This window comes from Calliopsis andreniformis, chromosome 6 (assembly GCF_051401765.1).
Source record: "Calliopsis andreniformis isolate RMS-2024a chromosome 6, iyCalAndr_principal, whole genome shotgun sequence".
NCBI lineage: Eukaryota > Metazoa > Arthropoda > Insecta > Hymenoptera > Andrenidae > Calliopsis > Calliopsis andreniformis.
Genome location: NC_135067.1, coordinates 17950703 through 17967714, shown reverse-complemented (window position 1 = coordinate 17967714; position 17012 = coordinate 17950703). Strand labels below are relative to the sequence as shown.

General features: G+C 33.9%; 5 protein-coding genes across 6 annotated transcripts; 2 read left to right on the top strand and 3 right to left on the bottom strand.

Annotated features, from left to right (window-relative positions):
- Positions 1–598: 598 nt before the first annotated feature.
- On the bottom strand, positions 599–3083 carry LOC143180965 (retinol dehydrogenase 12). Its single transcript, XM_076381060.1, has 6 exons — positions 2683–3083; positions 2037–2144; positions 1715–1888; positions 1419–1626; positions 1143–1341; positions 599–1069 (listed from the first exon to the last, which is right to left on the bottom strand). The coding sequence occupies exons 1-6, from the start codon at positions 2852–2854 to the stop codon at positions 875–877; spliced, it is 1056 nt and encodes a 351-aa protein (XP_076237175.1). The 5' UTR covers positions 2855–3083; the 3' UTR covers positions 599–874.
- Positions 3084–3204: 121 nt separating this feature from the next.
- Kr-h2 (transmembrane protein 33-containing Krueppel homolog 2) lies at positions 3205–6942 on the top strand. Of its 2 annotated transcripts, none has more exons than XM_076381063.1 (6): positions 3205–3340; positions 4964–5131; positions 5217–5398; positions 5489–5556; positions 5668–5801; positions 5882–6942. In XM_076381063.1, exons 2-6 carry the CDS (start codon positions 4965–4967, stop codon positions 6093–6095), a joined length of 765 nt encoding a protein of 254 aa, XP_076237178.1. In that variant the 5' UTR covers positions 3205–3340; position 4964; the 3' UTR covers positions 6096–6942. The 2 variants fall into 2 exon arrangements, with proteins under 2 accessions (XP_076237178.1, XP_076237176.1); XM_076381061.1 differs by lacking the exon at positions 3205–3340 and adding an exon at positions 4165–4590.
- Positions 6943–7081: 139 nt separating this feature from the next.
- On the bottom strand, positions 7082–8523 carry Rps3 (ribosomal protein S3). Its single transcript, XM_076381064.1, has 4 exons — positions 8435–8523; positions 7650–7972; positions 7386–7573; positions 7082–7309 (listed from the first exon to the last, which is right to left on the bottom strand). The coding sequence occupies exons 1-4, from the start codon at positions 8465–8467 to the stop codon at positions 7125–7127; spliced, it is 729 nt and encodes a 242-aa protein (XP_076237179.1). The 5' UTR covers positions 8468–8523; the 3' UTR covers positions 7082–7124.
- A 683-nt stretch (positions 8524–9206) lies between these two features.
- Positions 9207–12375, top strand: LOC143180964 (cathepsin O). The gene is made up of 7 exons (XM_076381059.1): positions 9207–9470; positions 10330–10468; positions 10729–10964; positions 11033–11181; positions 11266–11316; positions 11773–12041; positions 12110–12375. The coding sequence occupies exons 1-7, from the start codon at positions 9285–9287 to the stop codon at positions 12145–12147; spliced, it is 1068 nt and encodes a 355-aa protein (XP_076237174.1). The 5' UTR covers positions 9207–9284; the 3' UTR covers positions 12148–12375.
- Vermilion (Tryptophan 2,3-dioxygenase vermilion) lies at positions 12164–16062 on the bottom strand. The gene is made up of 7 exons (XM_076381058.1): positions 15963–16062; positions 15581–15741; positions 14987–15186; positions 13216–13575; positions 12885–13134; positions 12715–12808; positions 12164–12631 (listed from the first exon to the last, which is right to left on the bottom strand). The coding sequence occupies exons 1-7, from the start codon at positions 15989–15991 to the stop codon at positions 12460–12462; spliced, it is 1266 nt and encodes a 421-aa protein (XP_076237173.1). The 5' UTR covers positions 15992–16062; the 3' UTR covers positions 12164–12459.
- Positions 16063–17012: the final 950 nt, after the last annotated feature.

The window sequence follows — 17012 nt, the reverse complement described above, 5'->3', positions numbered from 1 at the left end:
TGTACATTACCCATAAACCTTTTTCTTAAAATTACTGTCTGTAATTGGAACCGGTATATTTAACGGTAGCTGAAGCAAATTATACTAGTATCACACTATAATTACACACGTGGAAAATATTAGAATATTTCATGTAATTTTTAGTTTTTACAAAATATTACCATGTATTTGCCTTATTTTAAATGTACAATGATACAGTATATTTTGTTGCGGTAATGTCATCATGATTTATATATAACTGTCTTAACAAAAAGAGAGCTTCAAGTTATAATATGTAATACTTTATTGTTATACATATTACAAGTTTTAAAAAACAAAATATGAACAAGAATTTGTAAAATAATTATACTGATGAAGACATATCAGTTCATGAATGGATCAAAGCTGTAACTAAATTAAAAATTATTCGATTTTTATGTAAAAAAAAACTTATGAAAATGAATATTGTAAGACCTTTAGTCTATTTATTACTTAATGAAAAAATAATATAATACATTAAGCACATGATACTTTCAAAATAAATAATTCAAATAATTATATTTAAAGATTTGGGGCAAATGTTTGTAAGCTATCATAAATGATAAATGATTTTGTTGCAGCAACTAGATGCAAGTAATGAAATTATTTTAACAAATACGTTATACATTTTTCTAAATTTACGATCTTAGTAATTTTATATAAGTTCATTGTAAGTTTTTATTGATTTTCTTAGCAATATAAAATATAAATAAACGAATTATAAAATATTATTATATGCTTAAAAATTTCATTCTTATAAAAAGATACGATTATTTTTAGCCTGTAATAAATAGTGATTTCCTAGATTATAAAATATTCAGAATTCAAAGGAATTAACAATCATTTATACGTTTTGCTACAGATATTGAGACAAATTATTTAGTTTTACTTGTTGCAAGGATAATTCTATTAATTGATCTTGAATAGATGGATTAAGTGCATCAGGATTAACAGGACTAGGACGACAATTATTAATGTACACACCACCATTGTTTTCAATAGCTGGATTCACAGCAGCGTATGCAATGGACAGAGCTCCTGCTTTAGGAGTCTAAAAAATACTTTTGCTTATTATTGTTCTCTATTAAATAGTTTAATTAGGTATTATTTGAAAATATATTTACCTTAATGAAATATTGTAGAAGCGCCTTAATCTTCCATAAATAACTATGCACAAAAAGCTCAGTGAGTACTACACCTGGGTGTACAGAATAAACCTGTACATTATAGTCCTTCTCTTGCAACATATTTTGCAATTTTTGTGTAAATACTACTTGTGCCAATTTACTTTGTGCATATGCACTTAAAGTAATGAACCTATTTCTGTACATAAAGATAAGCTTTTAATATCAAAATACTGATTACATACAATAATGAATGAAACAGAATATGATATGTACTTGCTGTTAATATCTTTGAAATTAATTTTACCCAGAAGATGAGCACAAGAGGAAACATTAACAATTCTACTACTTTTTTGTGGAAGGCCACCTGCCTTTAACAATGGTAGTAAAAGGATTGTTAATAAAAAGTGTGATAAGTAATTTACACCCCATTGTTGTTCAAAACCATCTTCTGTCTCTTCATAAGGACAAAACATGACACCAGCTACAAAAAAAGAAATAGTATTAATATATTTCTATTGTACATGCAGAATGAGATAAGCAAAAATCGTAAGTTTTAAATCATGTCTTACCATTATTAACCAAAACATGAATTTCTTTGTAATCTCGTTTGATTTCTTCTGCAAATTGTTTTACAGACTTTAAAGAGGCATTATCCAACTTATACACTTTTGTTGTTCCAGTCTTAATACCAGATTCTCTAATCTGTTTAATAGTTTTCTCTCCAGCAACAGTCCTTCTACAAGCTGAAAAATATGTCAATCTTATCAAGTATGCGCATATACAATATACTACTGTTTATACAACATTGTGTAACGAAGTAAATAGATCAATACATTGCATTCCCTTTATGTAAGGTTGTTTTTGAAAAGCCTTAATGTTTTGTAAACATACCTATTATTACTTCCATATCAAGCTCTAAAAGCATTTTAACTAATTCAACAGCAATTCCTCTTGAACCTCCAGTTACAATTGCAATTCTGCCTGATTGAATTGGACATTCTGAAAAAAAGATAACAATTACTTAATTTCTTATAAAAATGTATTGTTTCATATTTTTATTTCTTCCATTCACGTTTCCTTTAAAAGTAAATGATGATACGTTAGCTCATTTATTCCTTGTCACACAGCTACAAATGTATTATCAATTTTAACTAATTGGATACAAGAATGACAAATTCGAAATCAATCCTAATTAATTTGCTTAGCATGCATCCGTGATTGCGTATTCAGAATAAAATAAGCTGAGTCTATACATAAATTCATGAAATGCAAGTAAAACATTTAAGTGTCATACTTTACAGTGATATACAAATAGTATTGTATTATTCAATATTAAATAAAAAATGTAAATTTTCGAAATATTTTTATCTTAAGATAATCACAATTTACACATATGAACTTCGATAAAAATGCTAAGAAAATTCCAACGATGAAGAGGAAGTATTAAACGACGCAACAGATGCGCGCGGTATAAATTTTGAAAATATGCGATACTCGATAATATTCCTTGGATGCATTGAATATTCCTGCAACTTACCATTTTTATTATATCTAGCGTATATCCAATCCGAAATCGTTTCTTTAACACCTAGTAAACTTAACATTATGTTACTAACAAGCATCTCGAGTAAAAAAGGCCATCTCTCTCGTGGAATGCCATACATTATAGCGCTCGCGATTATAGCGCAGACTGAACTTGTAAAGAGCATTTTATCAAAATTTTTTAGAACGTTCACGTATGTAGTTCACAGAAGAGATGGACCAACATGCTACATGCACGTTTGCGAGTGAGGAACTGATTAGTACGGACACGTCGAGAAGTTTTCTCTACCCCCCTATCACTCTTGAGCTACTTTTTCTCTCGTCCGAAGCGGAAGTCTTCTACCGTTATACTAGACTCACATTTTCTTAAACTGCTACTTTGTATTTTATCTATTTAATACTTTACTTATCTACGTACTTAGATATTACTATTATAACTATATTAGAAAGTATTCTAACGAGTGTTTATATAATACAGCTACATGAAAGTAGCGTTTTCAAATTGCGTAGGATAAAACAAAAATGAGCAGACATTAAATATATTTTCTCGATATACACTCAGTCAAAAGTCAGTGTCAACGCTGGAGTTACATAAAGATAAGCGTTGTTCTTTCGAAACTTGTTGCTTGTATTGAGTTGTGAGTTTATAACGAGTAAGTAACGTATTGCGTTTCGTATCGATTAGAGTATTTAGGGCCTCTGTTAGAACGACAGTAAATAGATCGCGACATTATATATGTATTTACGTATGTGCAATGTGTATGGCTGCATAAGGGCTACTACACGTAATATGTAAGGTTTACAGCTAGATTTTTCTACACGTTGCAAATACTTAACAACAGTTTCAGTAAGAGGATAAACCTACTCCTACCTTACTGCTTCTTTTCTGTTTCAATAATAAGGTCCAGGAAAGAATTCTTAAAAATACCTAATGATGCGTCACAGCCAAGTGATTTTTCCTTGATCGAAACGTTTAACCTAACAGTGTTCGATGTTGTGCAAACATTCTTGGATAATCAACAATTCTTTAATGCCTCGTATTTGTAATTTGGATTGCTGATTTTTCATTATTGAAAATAAATATAGGAAGGTTCTGTCATCAACGATGATGAGGAATTTCGTAACGAGTGGTTGAAATATCTATATAAATCCACCTCTGGGTGGACTTAGCTCTCGCTGATGTCACGATGTTGCTGTTGAATTACACAAAAAAATAAAAAATCTGTATTTAAATTTGCATATGGTAATTTATTAGTGCGTAGATGTTATTAGTGCTCGTAATTATTTAAAAGTAAAATAGGAATAATTAATGTGCGCTTTGCCTATACCAAATACCACGTTTTAGCATTTAGTTATATGGACACCTGAAATTTTAATGGAACAGAATGTAAATTGAGTGGTCAATGTAAAAAACATCAGAATATGCTTTCAGATGTTGAAACATACAAAAAAGAATTATTATTACAGAAAGTATGCTTATATAACAAGTGCTAACACCATTTCCATAACCTGTTCAATGTAATAAGAAGAATAAACTTTGTTCCCTCGTTGGCGCGTTGTCAGATGCGAAAAAATACGAGCGTCAATTTTATTTTTTGAATAATTGTTGGTTAAGCAGATCTTGCGAGAATCGATCATCGCGTATAGCCCTCTAGCGATGGTGTCGAAAAGAAGTAGTCGCTACGATGGATCGTTCGCACCATCTACCAGGAAAATTAGGAATCTTAAAAACGAAACTCAGGGCAATTATTAAAACACACTTTAGTAAAGTATACGTGGGCAGTGAATTTGCGTAAATGCCCTAGTCGATTGAATTCGATCACGTGTATACATTCTGTACGTGCTTTTCGAGATATTTAGATCTTTAGTAAACAAAGGATCGTTCGATCTATCATTGCAGAAAGTAAGTACACTTTTATTAGAATACTATGGATTAAGTAATTGACTCGATTTCAAATAGGAAACACGCTGTTGAAAAGACTAAGATTTAATGGATACTAATAAATTTAATAGAATAAGGTTATTGAAGGTTTAGTATGACATGATACTTTTCGAAAATCGTAATGGAGTAAATTATTTTGAAATGTTTGTAATATGTTCTAGATTTAACGTTTCATCTGAATTAACTGCTTTCACTTTAGAAAACGGGACGCGATTTGCATTTCTATTATAATATGCGTTGAACAGATACATATTGTGTACTTTTTGGAAATCGTTTTAGAATTAAAAGTAATTATTCGTGATTTTATTTAATAGTTTCTTCTTTTAATGTGCAGGATGGCAGATACTACAAGCACAAGTTCGACTGAAAACTTACCACACATGGAACCAGGATGGAATGCATTGAGGCAACATGTTATTGACAATAAGATTAAAGTCGGTTTATGGGTTACAAGACTTTTCACCATCATATTTACTATTGGTTATATCATTCCTATATTTGGGTATGATGTTTTACTGTATTTCTTTATTATGTTTATTCTGAATTACAATTCTGTAAATATTAATTTTGTACTTCCTATATTTCAGCAATTCATACAATATTTATTATAAAGTACTAATGAGTAGTGCAGCAACTAGTGCATTACGACTTCACCAAAGAGTGCCACGTGTTCAGCTCACTAGGCAATTTTGGGAGCAGTTATTTCTTGAAGATTCCTTCCATTATTTATTTTATTCTCTAATATTCCTATATGTAGCACCTGTTACTTGTATCCTTTTTATTTAATATAATGTAATTTATTGAAGGAACACATTAGGTAGGCATCGTTTTGAATTGTTATTTCTTAATGAGAGTTTAGTGGTGTTAACTCCAATATTCTTATTTGCATTAATGCATTTTGCTAGCTATTCTCTTGTGCTACTGGATGTAAGTAAAAAAATTTCATGTTATGGTACTGAATTATATAATAGTAATACAGTGTCATGGATTATGCAGAATCATTGTAACAACTGACATTTATTTTTTCTTAATTAATAGTGTTTGGGACAAAACAGTTGGTGGGGAGCACGATTTATCATATCATTGGTTGAATTTCAATCTCGGAAGATTTTACGCCTATGCGCATTGTCGGAGATCATTATTTCACTATTTACTGTACTTCTAGTATTTACGTATGTAATAACAAATATTGATTATCTTAATCTAGGTAATTGAGAGTAGTCTATATCTTTTTCTTTTTATTCTCTTTCAGGGGTCGTGCTGGTTTATTGACACCGTTTATTTATTTCCAATTTCTAAAATTGCGTCTTGCATCGCAAAGAAATCCGTTCACTCGTAATGTATTTTACGAACTTAGAAATGGACTCTTTTCAATCTCAAGAAAGGAAACGGTGCCGCACATAGTTCGACGGATGATTGACGCTTTACTGTCACTTACACAACAGATGGCTCCTGTTCGTCAGTAATTTTCAATTCCAAACGCTCAATCAGTTTTTGAAACTAGATCTCCTAGGGTTCTAGGGTCCATGCAATAATACTTTGATATAATTGAATGATAAAATGAGTGCAAATATCAAAAACAACAGTAAGTCTATGATTTGTTGTTTGAAGAATGTCTGAAAAACAATCGAGATATAATTTTTGAAAATTTTCATTAATATCTGCATTAATTTCTGAATACGTCTCATGCATAATAGTAACAATTATGAAAATATTTCATACAAATAATTATTAGATCAAGTTATCTGATTAGATTTTTAATATTTTTTAAAACAATGATAACGTAACATGATTATAACTACGTAATTTTAAATTACTAAAGAATGAGTGCATAATATATTTTCCCTCTAGTGAACATCTTTAGAGTGTATTCAAATATATTTTGCATGTATGTTTTTATTTATTGTAATATATTCGTGCACCTATTGGGTGTTTGTGTACCTTTAAGATAAATTCACGTTGTATACTCAAGGGAAGGTGTTTATTTACGTGTTTAAACACACGTTAAAAGGTGTTTAATTATCATCTATACTTGTGCACTCCATTTTTTAAAAAAAAAGTATTCAATACGTGCTAAAAATAGTTATATAATGTTAGATAAGTCAATGTATTCATTACATGTAGATATGGGTTATTTGATGGATTTTCTAATAAAACAGTATTTAGTTTATTGTATTTAGCTTATCTTGTAAGATCAAGTATTTTAGACTAAGTGTCTAAAATATAAGCTGATACTACTATAACAAAATTCTATTAAAAAAAATTATACAAACTACAAAATGAATAAGTATGATCTGTGACCATTTTCATAAATAAAACAAAAACAAATATCTTATATTGTGTGGTTATAAATTAGATCATTTTTACTGTAACCTTTTACCTTTTTTGTTGCTCTTTTACTACAATCTTATTGTTATCATATCAACTTTTAGTGGTAAATGAGGAAATAAAATTTTAATATTTATTTTAAAAGTTTATTTTCATTTCTGTATAAATTACACTGCAAGTGGTGTTGGTTGCGGTATGTCTTTTGGTACTTTCACCTCAGATGTTGGTTGTGAAGGAAATACTTCATCCTTTGGTTCAACAATAGAAACTGAATCTGGAAGAGGTTTCTTTGGACCTGTCTTACCATGAGGATCATATGGGAGCATAATTTTAACTTTGATACCAAGTACACCTAAGATAAAAAAAAGTTTAAATCCAATTTGCCTTTATCTTTCACATAATTATTATCTATAATTTCACTGAAATACCTTGTCGAAGAAGTACATGGCGGATTGCGGTATTAACATATTCATTGGTGGGCTCTCCAGAGTGAATCATTAATCCATCAACGAATTTCATTGATTTTGCTCTCTGTCCACGCAACTTTCCACTGACAACAACTTCACAACCCTTGGCTCCTGATTCCATAATGAAACGAAGGACTCCATAGCAAGCTCTAAAAAATACATGTTTATTACTACCAATCTCTTTACATAACAGAAAAAAGTATATGAATAAATTTGATCACTAACCTTCGTACAGCAAGACCTCCAATTAACTTAAAACGAAGTGATTCTGCCTGTGCAATAGCGCAAAGGCCACGAGTTGCAACCTTTTCAGCATAGAGTTCAATGTTTTGGGTTTCTTTGAAGTTAAACCGTTTTTGTACTACAGAAGTCAATTCTCGAATTCGACGTCCTTTTTCTCCAAGTACGCTTTGTGTGTGAGTCGCCAGCAAAATAATCTCGGTACGATGAGGAGTGACGCGTACTTCCACTCCTGAATATCCATCTTCGGCAAGTTCGCGAGTTAAGAACTCGTTCAACTCGGCTCTGAAGACTCCATCTCCGACAAACTGAAAATGAAATATAAATTAACGGTCGTAAATAAATAATTTTTTACACAAAAGCCACGAGTAATTAATAAACACAGCGATACTATTGCATATAACTTTTAGAAACTCCGCCTAATGAATTAATTTTCAAGTTAACCTATAAGTACATATTTGTTGACAGACACGTTAACTAAATATTAAAGGTTACCGCAAGTCTTCTTAATATATGTCACCGAATAAAACAAATCGTGAAAATAACTCCAATATATACGAAAACGACATGTTTGTAATATTTATAACGAAAAATGTGCGAGCATATAAACCGAACGTAAGATAACAGCTGAAAGCATCCATGTCATCCACAACTTTCACGTGCTATATATTCCAATTTTTCGATGAAATATCCTTGTTTCTGCTTCCATTATTACAGAGAGCATTATATTTTTGCGAATCTTTGGTTACAAATTGCTAAAATTCACCAACCTTCCTCTTCTTTGAGATAGAACGATTGTCCATGTTTTATGCTGGCGCGACAAAAGGAATCGAAAATCCAAAAGACTCGACTGGAAGCGGAAGTAGGACAACTTGCACATAGCGCCACTTTAGGGTCAAAACAATATTTGTAATAAAATCTTATTACTTCAATAAACATTATCATATATATTTTGTTTATAGGGAAATCAATAATGTATTTTTAAAATAAAAAGAAGCAAACAAGAATGTGTACGTCTCACATATTACGTGTATTACTGGTACTTATGCAAGCAAATAGAGGTTATGGATGGTACTCAGTAGTCGACTCTAAAAGGGTACCTTTAAAATATTCATCGTATATTTGAAGCATTTATAAGAACATATTCATTGAAATAATTAGTTAAATTCATATATGTGTATTAATCATGAAATATTATCACAATTTAATAATCTGTTTATTCATATTGTTTACATCAAGTAACAAATATCAGTGACCTTAAAATTACCTAAAGTTATTGGTCAATATGTCTTTTACATAAATATAAATATTCGAAATTTAAGTGAAAGGTAGTTCTAGAACAAATAGAGATTAAAAGGGACGTCCTAAAATTGGCTGAATCATCGTACATTTTCATTTTTTCTTTCGTTATCTTACGAGACCGACCGGCATCGTATAACTAATTAGATTTTCTTCTTACGGCCCTGGAGCTATCAAACACACACGCAGAGAGCGATATGTGTCCACACGCACGTAATATACACACACTATCTTGAGTCATGCAACGAGGTTTCATTTGTGTATGGTTTGTCACTTTGCCGTGAAGTGTACCGTGTTTCAGAATCATGCTTTGCTCCCGACATGGAGTGGAAAACAGTAGTATTTACAGTGTTGATAGTGAGTTTATTTTTCTTGGCGATACCGATCAGAGTGGAGCCTGATACGTCTAGCGAGGATATCAAGCTTTTCAAGAGTTATGTCGAGCGTTACAATAAATCTTACAAAAACGCCCCGGGCGAATACGAAGAGAGGTTCAAACGATTTCAGGTAAGTTGTAAAACAGAACGTGATTCGTGACGGTACTTGATAACGTCTTGTTTACAACAGAAGTAGGTACTACGCGTTTCAATCTTGATGGATGACAATTTTGAATATTTCCCGCGCTGTCCCGCGTAGAACCTTCTTTCTGTTCTTTGTTCATCTGTTTTCTGTTTCGAGAAATTCGAACAATATTAACAGCTAGTTAGAGTGCAGATTATATTAGTAGCGCCTACGATAAGATTACGAAAGAAAGTATTCGTTTCGCCGTGGTTAAAGTAGTTCTTCTTGAAATGATGTACTCGATATTGAATCATGTCACGCGATCAATTTTTATCGAATAAATATTGTATGATGTTACAAGTTGTGTACATAGGATCTTTGCGGTTTTCATGAATAGGTTCTTTACGAATGATCGTCGGAAGAGTCCTTGAAATGGGATTGGAAATTTCAAATGATGATAATTCTGTAGTTCTCTTGCGTTCTTGTAACATAAAATTTGTTATGTCGGAAATCATATATTTTCGGAGCGATAGTTTTATTCAAATTCAAAAGATCGCAAGAAGACTTCCGTTCCTAAATGCCGAAAGGGTTGACTTTAAAATATAAGTTGATTAATCATTTTTTAAATTCTTTTTAATAAGAACTACTACTCCACAAAATTCTTATCCCTTTTCTTACGTGCCTTGTTTTGGAAATACTATATCATAAAAATATTATACAGTATATGTATAGAATAACAGTGAGGTACCATTAAAAATTGCACGTTAATTGCATTGATGTTTTCTGCGATGCAAGGATTATTTGATCAGCTTTTTACGTAATCAAAGTCGCTGCGCACGTAAAGACAGCCGCGTTCTTATTACAGAGATCGTTGCGGCACATAGAAAAAATGAATGGCCTTCGATCGTCGCAGGAAAGCGCTTACTATGGACTCACCAAGTTTTCCGATCTATCGGAGGACGAATTTCTTGAGCAAACTCTCGTACCAGATCTTCCTACAAGAGGTGAGGAATTTTGAGCAGCCCCTATTCGCGAATGAAATACAAACATTAACACGTTTTATACCGCGAGTATGACTGGTACACTATGTTTAATAAATAAAATATAGCATTATAAAACAGTTTATAATTAAGGGATACGTAAACGGGTGAATCATTGATAATACACTTGACCCGAATGGAAAGTTATGAGAAGCTACTATAGTATGAAGCGCGTTAATACAAACAGATGATAAGAAGTATCTTTAATATGCATAATGCACTAGGAGAGAAACACCTGAATGCACCTTATCATCGACGGCACTCTGCACGAGAGACAAACGACAGAGTGAGAAGATCGGTTAGTATACCCGAGAAATTCGATTGGAGGGAAAAAGGAGTCGTCACTCCTGTGAGAAGTCAAGGAACCTGTGGTGCATGTTGGGCTTTCAGTACTGTCGAGGTTGCTGAATCGATGTTCGCGATAAAAAATGGCACTCTGCACTCGTTTAGTGTACAAGAAGTAAGTCACTGAATTTTCAGATACACTTTTATATCGCTTTCTACTTTAATTTGTGATTTCTTCCATAGATGATTGACTGCGCGAAGAACAGTAATTTCGGTTGCGAGGGAGGGGATATATGCAGTCTGCTCTCGTGGCTGTTGGCCTCCAAAGTTAAAATATTGCAAGAGTCTGCTTACCCACTCACGCGAAAGACGGGTATGTGTAAGCTGGAGAAGTAAGTACATAGTAATTTAACAGGCACATTTGAAGAATCAAATGTCCAGGACTACGATTAATGTTGACGTGTTTTTCGTTTCAGGACGCTAGAGAAAGAGTCTGGTGTAAGGATAAAGGATTTCACTTGTGATAGGTAAGATAACTTAAAGTAAAATGACTATTCATCTCTATTTCTGATCCAAGGATAAAATGTTTAGTATGCACTGGTGTGTGTCGCTTCATGTGCAATTAACTGCAAAAGATTTCATTATATAAGCCCGTCTGTTGGTATTGTTTTCGCTGAGGAGAACCTAATGATGTCATTAAACGCACAAGTAAAACAAGTATCATGTTAATATCTTATTAACTTGGCTGAACAATTAATTACGTAAAACGGAATCACTTGATGAGTCCTGGACAAGTTAAACGGAAATTTAAGAAGAATCGCTAGGCGGGAATTTATGAAACAACTGTTATACTAATCTTACAATCGCTGATTAAGTCTCTTGTGTCTGATCTTTATATTGGAAGACGACTGCTGTTCTTATAAGAAGTAATAATGACTTGCAAGGCTTGTTGTTAAGGCGATTAAAGGTTTAACGATTGTTAGTTTCGTAGATGCTGAGGATGAATTATTGGTGACACTGGCTACTCATGGGCCAACGGCGGTTGCTGTGAATGCTTTATCCTGGCAAAACTATTTAGGCGGGGTAATACAGTACCATTGTGACGGCTCGTTCAGTAGCTTGAACCATGCCGTGGAGATAGTAGGCTATGACAAATCAGCTGCCATACCTCACTACATCATCAAGAATTCGTGGGGTCCGAGTTTCGGCGACAAAGGCTACATGTACATAGCAATTGGCAGTAATTTGTGCGGTATGATTCCTTTTGTAGTACCTGATCAGTTTCAAACCTTAAATACTAACACGAACTTTCGCTAACAGGTATTGCAAATCAGGTTGCATCGTTGGATGTTCTCTAAAATGACGGGGCAGCAATTAATCTTAAAACAAGTATTTATATATTAAATCTTAAATGTACATACAATTTGTAAAAGTATCTCTGAGAACAACAATATTGTTATGGCGCATTTTACGTTACTATCATATTCTATAGTTATCTACGCGACAATTTCTATGTTTTGTATTTTACAAATGTGTATTTTAACACGAGCTAAACAGCGAGTTATAATAAACACATAAATTATCGACATTGCACTTCCTAATATTTACCCATTTCTAAAAACATGTTATGTGCCTTATCGTTATTCAAACGTGTTTAGTCTTCACCTTACTTAGGTATCCTCCAGTGGACATTCAGAATTGTTCTGATTGTCGTCCGGGTTCCATCCGTTGCAGGCAATGGATAATTTCGTTTTCATTTGTTTCGTCAATGGCGGGATCATGTGGCGAGGTATCAAGAACGTGGACAGGTTGAATAAGTCGAGAAATACCTTGTATCTATCACTGTAATCGAAACATAGATTAAATTATACGTATATCACTACTTATTCTAGAAGTAGTCAGTAGTAGTTACAACGATACGTTACCTTAAAGTAGACTTTAGGTACTGGTAGCCAGAGGATCCTCCAGTTCCAAGTTGCTGAGACCCAATCATTCTTTGAACCATGAGTACATGATTATCTGAAAACCAAAAGCATCTAGATAGATTATATTCTAGAGACCTAATTAATTCAAAGACGCAAATGCTCTATCTTACACCTCCATTTAGTGATAAGCGAATCAATGTCCATTAAAGCGGTCAAAATTTGATGAGGTTGACTGAACCTTGGCTCGTCACGGTACAAAGTGATCATCACTGCTCCTTGAAATGCTCCATAAGCAAACTTCCTCTCTCCTCGCGATACTAAGGCATTATGAAGGGATTCGTTGAAGATTGTCTCGAAAGCTGCTTGTCGGGACCGTACAGTAGACAAATGATAATTTCTGAGCTGCTCCTTGGTCTGTTTCTACAAAAACGATAATAAGCTTTAACACTGAATTCTAGCTAACAATTTCAAGCATGTCTTATATTTAAAATAAATGATTACTCTGGCAAATTGTTCTTGCTCAGCAAGCAGCTTCTCCACGGATCTCTTGTATTTTCCCCAAAAGTCAAAGTCATGGGTCTCGAGGCCAGGCGTCCTCGCGAGCCATTTCTGGACAAGGCAGCTGAGACTAGGCTCCTCTTCCGATCGTTTGATCGCTTCGATGGCTTTCGGATCTCTGCCAAATACTCGGCTGTAACTTTGATTATACTTGACTCTGTGCTCCTGTTTCACGCCCAGCTTGTTTTCCAGTAAACGAAACTGGAGCGATTGGAAACCTGAGGCTGGGCACAGGAAGTCCCGAAATGCCATGAAGTCCAATGGGGTCATGGTTTCCAGAATTGTCACTTGGTCAACTAAAAGCTAGAGTCAGTGAAAATAGAAGACATTTCCTTGATTCGCTTCTTTAAATGCTAAGTTAAATATTAGTAATCAAATATTTCCTAAACTGCCACCTTCAATTCTCACTTTTCTGTTTATGCAGTCATTCAAGTTTGTCAAGAGCGAAGGGTTGCTTTACTTGACGAGTACAGAGACGCCCAATCGATTTCATCGAGACCGCGCTCAAGACAGTCACATCTGCATTTCTATGGATGCCGCACTTACGCTTCTACCGCAAGACAAAGAAATAATCTCAAACATAGCCGATAGATTAAGCAGTACCATGCTCCTGGCGAATTTCCTTGGGTTATCCAATTACAAAAGAGAAGGAAGATGACAGGAATAATCGTCAAACGATCATTCGTAAAGCTAAACGATCAGTTTGCTCCTGTCTACAGTGTCAAGAAGAAAAGTAATTATCCGCGCAGAAGTGTCAAAGGACGTAGCTGTCTCATATTAAATCCAGCTTACTTAAAACCGTTCGATACGATTTTTCCATGGTACGAGATGACGAGAAAACTCCAACGACCACACCTGCATTCTGTGGTATTGAAAGAGCGCTAACAAGTTTGTTACCTAACGCATCTGTGCGTATCAGAGCGGGGTGTCGCATATCATCTAGCGGTATTAACTTACTTTACCCACTGTTATTTCTGCAGTTCCCACAATCTTTCGTGTTCCGGCATGAAAGGGAAGGAGGAAAGAAACGAAGCATGTGATAGAGTGAAAAAGTGTCACATTGCTGGGAACCTTGGCCCCCTTCGATTATGCTTTATCGATGACCAATGCAATAGGATAAGTTTCTCTTTAAGTTTCTACATATTCTATTAAAATCATTGACTGAATTTTAACATTTTAGTTATCTTAGTTCTGTACTCTGTATTAGCTAAATTCTATTTGCAGAGACTTTTACTGTAGGATGCCAGTTTTGATCAGAGCCCCTGCAGTAGAGCAACCCTTCTCATCCATTTTCGAGTTCTGCATCCTTAATTTAATTAATGTCTTCTTTAAAGATATGCAATTGAAATGGTTTTATCAAGCCACCCTGTACTTTTAATACGCGAAACGAGGCGTCGTCAGTCTCTCAGAGAGACGTCTCAAAGAAATTCGATTAGAGTCACGGTGGTGAGCAACACCCCTGTCATAAATCGCGATGCTCTAATTGGCTTGCGATTAAGGGTCGTTCACGTTCCTTCCATCACTGTCATTGTCAGCGTATGGCCACTGGCCTCGTTTTCCGTTCTGTATAGGATTACCGAACGACACGTTCGCATCGTAGAAACTTTGTTTTCTTATGTTTCCATCGCCTTTTGCTTTTTCTTCTTTCGACTGGCTTCACCGTGAGACCACGAAAACACGATCTCATTGCGGGGGGATCTTTGATCGCGCTTACTTTTAGAATGAGGACGATGCGGTTTAATCTCTTCAGGATTTCTAGCGTCCTCGACTCGTTCAGGATTTGCGAGACCCGATTCTTCTGAACGGTGGACCGATTGTTGGAGGTTCCATTCAGGGAGTCGTTTGTGTCCGAGTTGAACAGCACTCTGACCGAATCCAATTCGTAGATTATCTGCTTGAACCAAAGTTCATACGCTGTGAACCAAACAACAAATTACATTCGGTTTAATGAAATATTTATGTGCTTCGAGTAGTGTTACTTATATTTCATTCTTTCAATTTAGCGTATTTTGAGTGGAAACTTGTCAATGAGTGTTTTTTTTAAAATATTTTTATGTTGACTATTGAAATAGAAATCGAAAGCCAATTATTTTTTGCAAATAGATAAAAAGATTAATATTATAGTTTTATATCAGTAGACTATGTGATACAATTACAAACAAACTTTTTTCAAAAGTTTAGAAGCTTTAATTTAACTTACTTTTCCGTGATAAAGAAAAAGACATTTACTTATTTGGAGGAAACACTCTTTTTCAGTATTTTAGATATCCAGTAAAGCTAGAACATAGGCCATAAATAAATTATTTACCCTGATGCGTGACGATAAAAAGATGCTCATCGTGAACTTCTTTGTTGTACTCTGCGCTGAGTAATCTTTGCGCGGTCAGAATTTTGTCTAATCGAAGGTACTCGCCATAAAGCATACCAGGACTCTCCGTCAATTGATCACTTTCTGGATCGAGGTCTTCTCTGAAATCCAATCATTATTTATTAGTAAGTTCCATTAACCAACTTCCCATATTTTCAAATCTTACTAGTGAATCACAATTAATCGATAATTTGAATTATGTTCAATTCGATCTATAGATCGTTCGTAAGATTTTGCAGTCGTTTAATTTTAATTAAAAAACAAATAAAAACGTAAGGAAATTGGTTCGATTTATGTAAATATTTATTTGTAAATCACTTACGATATGTTATTTGAGAATGGACAAGCCATTTTTTATAGTATTCTTCCCTTCGAGGTGCAATTTGAGAACCTCCCTCTGGATGAAGTTACATACACGCCGATTTATCACTTAGCTTCGTGACTGAACGGAGTGATACCTCACTTTCTTTTTCCCAGATCGAAGTATTAAATACTGCTATTATTATGACGAATTATGATGAAAAACTTGACATTTTGTCAAGTTCCAATGAGCACCACCCGATTTGAAGAAAGACTACAAGCGACGCATGCTGTCGACGAGGTGGTTGAGGCGCGACTAAAAACTGAATGACCACTAGACTCGCGAAACTATCCCTCTTATGTTTCTAAGAGCTGGAGCCCGTGAATGAACGATCGAAGATCGTTGCTTCCTCGAATATTTATATGCAAAAATTGTACTATAAATATATTCAATATTTGCGGATGCTGCATTGCACAATCAGACATCAAGCGTCAAGTTGAATTATATTTTTACAATGTTTCTGAAACGTCATCGTGGGGTCACTAACAGAAATGTTGCAATAGTGCAAACTGTATCCATTTTATATAATATTCTTGACACTATCTTATTTACAAACTGTTGGTCCCCCGAGAAGAGAAACAGGAAGAGGAAAGAATTTCCTTATTCTCTTTTTTGTGGTTTGAGCCTAGCTTTGCTTATTGTTAGAATTATCTAATTGTAAGTGACTTTAGAAATGCTCATATTCATATGATATAATAGTATAAAAATTTAATAATATATTTATTTATAGTTATACTAATTATACAAAAGGTATATCTATTTCGTAATTTCTTATATTTTTATTAGAAAATAACAGATATCTTCTTTTATCCTTGGTTTAATGATTTCATAGTTGAAACGATCACTGGTAGATGGCGCGTCAAGTGCCATTTTAATTCTCCATTACAGATAATAGATATCAGTAGGAGTTCCATACACTGTGGTCATGACTTTTTAAAAAATCGTTTTGAAGCTTTACTCAGCATGACTGGGTTTTGCGAAACATTGATAAGAATTATGATATTTATATTA

Coding starts and splice junctions, on each gene's coding strand:
- Rps3 (XM_076381064.1), bottom strand. CDS start 8,467: ATGGACAATCGTTCTATCTCAAAGAAGAGGAAG. Junction 7,973..8,434: donor CTATCTCAAAGAAGAGGAAG/GTTGGTGAATTT, acceptor TTTCATTTTCAG/TTTGTCGGAGATGGAGTCTT. Junction 7,574..7,649: donor GGAGGTCTTGCTGTACGAAG/GTTAGTGATCAA, acceptor TGTATTTTTTAG/AGCTTGCTATGGAGTCCTTC.
- Kr-h2 (XM_076381063.1), top strand. CDS start 4,965: ATGGCAGATACTACAAGCACAAGTTCGACTGAAAACTTACCACACATG. Junction 5,557..5,667: donor ATTCTCTTGTGCTACTGGAT/GTAAGTAAAAAA, acceptor CTTAATTAATAG/TGTTTGGGACAAAACAGTTG. Junction 5,802..5,881: donor ACTGTACTTCTAGTATTTAC/GTATGTAATAAC, acceptor ATTCTCTTTCAG/GGGTCGTGCTGGTTTATTGA.
- LOC143180965 (XM_076381060.1), bottom strand. CDS start 2,854: ATGCTCTTTACAAGTTCAGTCTGCGCTATAATCGCGAGCGCTATAATG. Junction 1,889..2,036: donor TGATATGGAAGTAATAATAG/GTATGTTTACAA, acceptor CATATTTTTCAG/CTTGTAGAAGGACTGTTGCT. Junction 1,342..1,418: donor TTCAAAGATATTAACAGCAA/GTACATATCATA, acceptor CTTTATGTACAG/AAATAGGTTCATTACTTTAA.
- Vermilion (XM_076381058.1), bottom strand. CDS start 15,991: ATGGCTTGTCCATTCTCAAATAACATATC. Junction 15,187..15,580: donor TTTTATCGTCACGCATCAGG/GTAAATAATTTA, acceptor TTTGGTTCACAG/CGTATGAACTTTGGTTCAAG. Junction 13,135..13,215: donor AGCAAGAACAATTTGCCAGA/GTAATCATTTAT, acceptor TCGTTTTTGTAG/AAACAGACCAAGGAGCAGCT.
- LOC143180964 (XM_076381059.1), top strand. CDS start 9,285: ATGGAGTGGAAAACAGTAGTATTTACAGTGTTGATAGTGAGTTTATTT. Junction 9,471..10,329: donor AGAGGTTCAAACGATTTCAG/GTAAGTTGTAAA, acceptor TTCTTATTACAG/AGATCGTTGCGGCACATAGA. Junction 10,965..11,032: donor ACTCGTTTAGTGTACAAGAA/GTAAGTCACTGA, acceptor TTTCTTCCATAG/ATGATTGACTGCGCGAAGAA.